This window comes from Tupaia chinensis, unplaced genomic scaffold (genome assembly GCF_000334495.1).
Source record: "Tupaia chinensis unplaced genomic scaffold, TupChi_1.0 Scaffold000182_1, whole genome shotgun sequence".
Lineage (NCBI taxonomy): Eukaryota > Metazoa > Chordata > Mammalia > Scandentia > Tupaiidae > Tupaia > Tupaia belangeri.
Genome location: NW_006159657.1, coordinates 9,046,251 through 9,052,542, shown reverse-complemented (window position 1 = coordinate 9,052,542; position 6,292 = coordinate 9,046,251). Strand labels below are relative to the sequence as shown.

Genomic DNA, 6,292 nt, shown 5'->3' with positions numbered 1-6,292 from the left:
GGTGGGGGATGGGGAATCAGGGATGGCAAGACAAAGGGCAAGGTATGCAGGACGTAAGAATTGGAAAATTATTTGCTGAGAACATATATGTGGATGTACTTGATTGAGACAATGCACAGTGTATTTTGGATGGAAAATTCATTTGTGTGTTGTGATGGTGTAAAGTGAATTAATAAAAAAAAAAGAAAAAAAAAGAAATACCACATTATTTCATGTCTTTAAAAATGTTTAAAATGTGACCTACCAAATATTGCAAATGGTATTAAACAAAATAACGTGAAAATATGAGAACTTAAAAGAATTCTTCACGTCACAAGTGTTTTACTTTGAGGATGTGCCTTTCATTTAATTTGGGACATTTTTAAGCCACTTTTTGTTTGTAATAATCTTTAAAGAGCCTGGAAATAAAATTTTTGCTTAATTCAAAAAAAAAATTCCATGGAAAATGCACATAATGAAAAAACTATGCATGGATATCCAATTTTTGCACTAAAATAAGCTTGTATTTTAACTCCATTTTTCCACAAACTTTTTGAAGTCTCCTTATATACGAAAAATAACTGAAAGCATAATCTCAAAGAAAGAGTTACACACTCTGTTCATAGAAGTACTATTCACAATAGTCAAAAGGCGGAAGCAACCCAAGCATCCGTCGGTGGGTGAAAGATTAACAACGTGGTCCAGACAATACAATGGGAGACTGTGCAGCTTTAAAAAGGAAGTATTGCAACACGGATGAACCTTAGGGAGGTTATGCAAAGTGAAATAAACCTGTCTCAAAAAGACAAATACCATACGACTGCACTAATACGGGGTAGTCAGACTCAGAGAACCAGAAAGCACAATGGTGGTTGCCAGGGCCTGGGGAGAGGGCCAGACGAGAAGCTGATTAGTGAATACAGAGTCTCAATTATTGCAAAAATGTTTTAAAGAATTATTTTATTTAACTTTATTTATCTATTTTTAATTTGATCAGAGAGGGACAGAACAAGAGTGAGACAGAGACAGAGAGAGGGAGTGAGAAAGTAAGCTGCTAGGTCCAGGACTCGAACTGCAGTCCGCCATGTAGGAATCCAGCGTCCTTAACCGCCATGCCACCTGCCGGCCCTACAAAATTTTTAAAGTTCTGAAAACTGGTTGCACACAATGTGAATATTCTCACTATACTTTTTTTTTTACTATCATTATAAAAGCGTGCTCATGAGGAAAATGATGCTTGTGATGTTCCCAGTTATAAAACATTTCTGAGCTAGGTACTTGCTAAGTACTTTGTGTTTATATGATCTCGTTTACTCCTCTCCCGAACCCTGTGCAATAGGTGCTATTATCTTTACCGTTTAAAGGTTAGAAAATTACAACTTAGAGTTTAAGGAATTTGCCAAAGGCACCCTGTTCATTGAAACAATGTGGATGAAAGGTCTTTGGAAGCTGCCAAACTGCCAGCGGGTGGCCTGCCAGTGCCAACGTGTCACCTGAACTACCAAAGAAAAGTCCCCACTGTCTCCAAAAACTCATGGGCATTGGTGAGTTACTTGCAGTCAGCCATATCACCCAAGGCAGCTTTAAGTAATCAGAAAATAAAGCACTTTCCAGCTACATTTGCAAAGTAGTTTTCATCTACCATTGCATTTAAGCCTCAACAGAATTGGAAGGCAGATTATTGTCTACATTTTACAGATGAGGTGACGGAGGCTCAAGAGAAGCTCAGTGATCTCAGTAAGTAGCAGAGCCAGCTTTAAAATCCAGGTTCATCCAACTCCAAATCCACTACTTATTTTTTTTTTTTGAAAGAGAGCTTTTGCTATAGGGCACGTACGCTTGCCTGAAAGACAGAGAGGGACAGAGTGACAGAAAGCGAGAAATCACCCCCTGGGGGAATGGCCATGCTACTCCACTCTCCTCTTGGGATCTTGGGCATGCACTCACATGCACCCGGAGTGAGTTTAAGCTACTGGATCAGAGACTCAAACCATGGTCGTCTACATAGGAGTCCAGTGACGTAACCATTACACCATCTGCTGGTTCCAAATCCACTCATTTCAAATAAGCCTACACCCCCTCCCAAAGCAGATGGACCCTGGGAATCTGATACACCATACAGAATTCTGGCATTAACTCTATCATAGTAAAATAAATAAGGAAAAATAGTTACTGCCTATTGGTTTGAAGTTTCTAAGTGAGTCCACAAAAACAAAAACTGATGCCACTAGCTGGCTATTTTCAACACACACACAGAGCTGCTGAAACAGAAGTCTCAAGTCCCAAAGACTACACAGATCCCACCAGGTAGTGTATCAGCGAAGCAGGCCAGATATGAAAAACACACAGCCCTCTCTGACTGCCTTTATTCACCCTCTTTGGCTGAGACATGAATGTAAAGGAAGTTCCCCCAAGAAAACTAATGAGAAATCAATACCAGGAAGACAACAACAGTTCTAGGTGGAAACTGTGGCAAACTGGAGGTGTTCACCTTCCTTCAAAACTCAGCCAAATGATACTGCAATGGGAGATGGGCCAGCTCTTTCTGGAGAAAAGGCAGAGGTTTCAAAAACTTCCTTTTTTTTTAGTTTTTTCCCTTCCTTTCTTTTCTTCCATCTCTTCCTCTCTCCCTCCCTCTCTTCATCCCTTTCTCCCTCTCTTCCTTCCTTTCTTCCTAGAGAAAAACAAATACCCTCGACAGGATCTCATGCTAACATCTCCCAGTCTTCCCAGTTAGCCAGGATTGTGTGCTTGCTTGGTACAGGTTACCTAGGAACCAAACCTCTACCTTCCATGTGGCTTCAGCATCTTGGAGCTGTGCACATTGCCACAGAGCCTGGACCCAGAAATTGAAATTTGATATGAAATCTGATGATTAAATATTAGTTCCTTAATGCTACTGTAACAAAATACCATACACTAGGTGGCCCACAAACAACAGCAATGCATTTCTCACAGTTAGGGAGGCCAAGGTCAGGCAGCAGTAGATTCAGTGAGGGCCTGCTTTCTGGTGCTCACTTGTGTCCCCACAGATGGCGCTTTCTCAGGTCCTCACATGGCAGAAGAGGTCAGAGGATCTCTCTTGGGTCTCTTTTATAAGGACATTAATCCCATTTATACAGGCTCTGCTCAAAGACCCCAGCTCAAACTGGCCAGATGTGCTATCACCCCCTGTGCAGTTTTAAGTACGACAGATGCTGGAACCTCTCCACTGAAACTCCAAGTCCACAGTCAGACGGGAATCACTGGGCATCCCAGAGAGCCACCAAACTTACCACCCCAGAGTTTGTGCGTAGATCAGTTCTAGAACATTCCTGGCGATGTCAAACTCCTGTACGCCATGACTGGAGCTAAATCGCATCCAAACGAGTCTGTGAAAGTGCACTGAGTTTAGAAATCAAGCCATCACTCCCTGCTTGAAAAGATCCCCCACCAACAAGAAACCCTGATCAGGTTGGAATGAAGTTGTAAATTCCCTTGCAAATTTTTGAAAAATTCTAAATACACAAGCATCTTTTTGAAGAAATAGTTGAAGGAATTGAAGGAAAATGAAATTAAGACAATATAGTCAAGTGGAATACTGCTAAAGTAATTTTTAAAACAAATTACTTTTTAAATTTTACTTATTTATTCATTTGTTTTCATTTGACCAGAGAGAGATACAGAAAAAGAGAGAGGGAAATGAGAAAGCTAGTCCCCAGGTCTGGGACTCGAACCATGGCTGGTCATGTGGGACTGCCCAGTACCTTAATCACCACACCACCTGCTGGACCCCAGTGAGAGTGATTTTTTTTTTTTTAAGAATTACTTTATTTATTTATTTTAATTTGACAGAGAGGGATAGAGAGAGAGAGAAAGTGAGAAAGCAAGCTGCCAAGTCCAGGACTAGAACCATGGCTGGCCATTTGGGAGTCCAGCACCCTTAACCACCATGCCACCTGCCAGCCCTAACCCTTCAGTACTTCTTTTTTTTTTTTTTTGAGAGGTTTTTGCTGTAGGGCAAGAGCGCTCTCCAGAAAGACATAGAGACATAGAGAGATAGAAAGCGAGAAATCACCACCCCCAGGTAGGATGGCCACGCCACAAAGCCTTCTCCTCCATTCTCCTCTCGGAATCCCAGGCATGCACGTACACATGCCCGGCGTGAGTTTAAGCCACCGGGTCTGGGACTTGAACCATGGTCGGCTACATGGGAGTCCAGCAACATAGCCATTACGCCAACTGCTGGTCCTGAAAGTGATTTAAAAAAAAAAATTCTAGAGAACATTTGTTACCCTAATTATTTAAATTATCGCACCTATTACCTCTGTGTTTATCCTGTTTACTCACTGTATTTTTTATCAGGAACCAGACAAATTCAGAACCTCCTAACCCAAATAGATTTTTTTTTTTTTCATTTTTGGTGACTAAAATCCACGAGGAGAAAATGAAGGTCTCCTTTTTCTCAAGGGAAACTTGAGACCACACTGATGACTTCATAAAGAACAGTTGCCAGTAAAAAAATTCTGTCATGAGAAACAATTTTAGGACCAGAGGGTGGTGTGGTGGTTGAGGGGGCTGGATCCTACATGGCTGACTACAATTCAAGTCTCAGGCCACAGCTTAAAAAAATGCAGTGAATAAAATCCCAAAATCCCAAAGAGAGGAAGAAAATCCCAAAGGGAGGAAGAAATGGAACAGAAGAGGTTGAGGTGGAGAGGTGCTTTCTCCCTCTCTTTCTCTGTCTCCAGAGAGCACATACATGCTCTAACAAAAAGGAACACAAGCTTTTTTTAATCTCTATATCTAGGCCCTGGACAGAAGCTGAAATAAAAGTGAGTTTTGGCAGAAATAAGTGAGAGAATTTGGATAATTCAACCTACCTACCAAGGAAGAAAGCAACACTGGGTCATGCTACCTTATCCCTACAACAGCTGGCAGAATTATATAAGTGTCTCTAAGTAATGAGAGTCTCATTGCATTATTAATAAATAAATAAATGCCACATATGGGCCAATGATGATATTGTCTCAATTCTGTACCCTTGGCATCTAAAATAAAAATTAGCACATTAATGAAAGTAAAGTGAAACAGTGAGATAAGCTAATATGTTCTGACATGAAAAGATGCCAAAGCATGATGATAAATTGAAAGGAGTGAACTCCACAATGATTTTTCAGGGTGACTTCATTTCTGTTCTTGAAAATTACATGGTATTGTGTAGTAGACACATCAACCGAGCTTTATGAGCACAGAAAATTCTGGAAGGATTGACACTAGAGTATTAAAATTTTTGATTGCTCTGTAAGTGGATAAGACTTCAAATGGCTCAATCTCTGTGCCCTATTGCTAGATTTTTCTTTTTCCAAAAGAAGATTGTAAAGGGTGAAATGAACCAAATGACTGGATGAACTGTGACACCAAGACATGTCAGATTGAAGTGAAATTTTAGTTAAGGAAGAAGCGAACAATATCCCCAAGGACAATAGATAGACTTTCAACAATGCACACTTCGAGGAAGTAAGGAACCTGTACTTCCCGCTCAGCCAGGAATCGGGTCTGGTTACAACATCAGGTATTAATTGCTCACTGACCCACAAATATTTACCTCCTCAGAAACTCCCCCAGGAAGGAATCAGCCAAAGAGAACACAAAATCCATCAGAAGGAGCCGGTAGATTTCCTGGCCAATGAGGGTCTCCCAACACTGGAAGGCAAAAGAGAGTCAGAATGTGGGAAGGGGCTTTTGCCCCTGTTCAGTTCTCATCTGCTCCTGGCTTCCTGTACTCCTTAGGACAGGGCTGGTGGCTCAGTTTGACCAAGTTCTTGCATTATCAGAAAAGCAGACTTACTCTTCTCAAAAATACAACTGAGTTTGTTTTCAGGAGTATTTATTCTCTCTGTGTTGCTGCTTACCTCATGAAGGCTTGCCCTCCACATGTATCAACACTTTCCATCTTCAATCTCACCTCTTAAAATTTCCTATCTTATCCTGTCTAGATCTCACTTCTCTGCCAGGGCCAATCAATTTCATCAGGAGAGCAGGAGATGTCAATGTCTAAGGTCAATGTTTATTGACCTTATGGAAAATCCACTAGTATCCACTTGATTAAAATGTGGCCATGGGAACAGCAGATGGTGTAGCAGTTATATTGTTGGACTCCCACATGACCGACTGCGGTTCGAGTACCAGACCTAGTGGCTTGAAACTCATGCTAGGTGTGTGTGTTTGCGTGCCCAAGATCCCGGGAGGAAAATGGAGGAGAAGGCAAAGTGGCATGGCTATCCCCCCAGGGGGTGATCTCTCACTTTCTCTCTCATTCTCTCTTGGCAAG

The 6,292-nt window shown here is 41.4% G+C and overlaps 1 protein-coding gene across 5 annotated transcripts in view; it reads right to left on the bottom strand.

The window, feature by feature from the left end:
- Nucleotides 1-6,292, bottom strand: part of TMC5 (transmembrane channel like 5) — an 89,136-nt gene that overhangs the window by 14,984 nt on the left and 67,860 nt on the right. For 4 of the 5 annotated variants that reach the window (XM_027771085.1, XM_006146582.3, XM_014587092.2 and 1 more), the window contains 2 exons: nucleotides 5,567-5,664; nucleotides 3,255-3,350 (listed from right to left, as the gene is read on the bottom strand). In XM_027771085.1, coding sequence (XP_027626886.1) covers nucleotides 3,255-3,350; nucleotides 5,567-5,664 — 194 coding nt within the window. The remainder of the gene's footprint in view (nucleotides 1-3,254; nucleotides 3,351-5,566; nucleotides 5,665-6,292) is intronic. The other variant, XM_027771086.1, reaches the window with a different exon arrangement.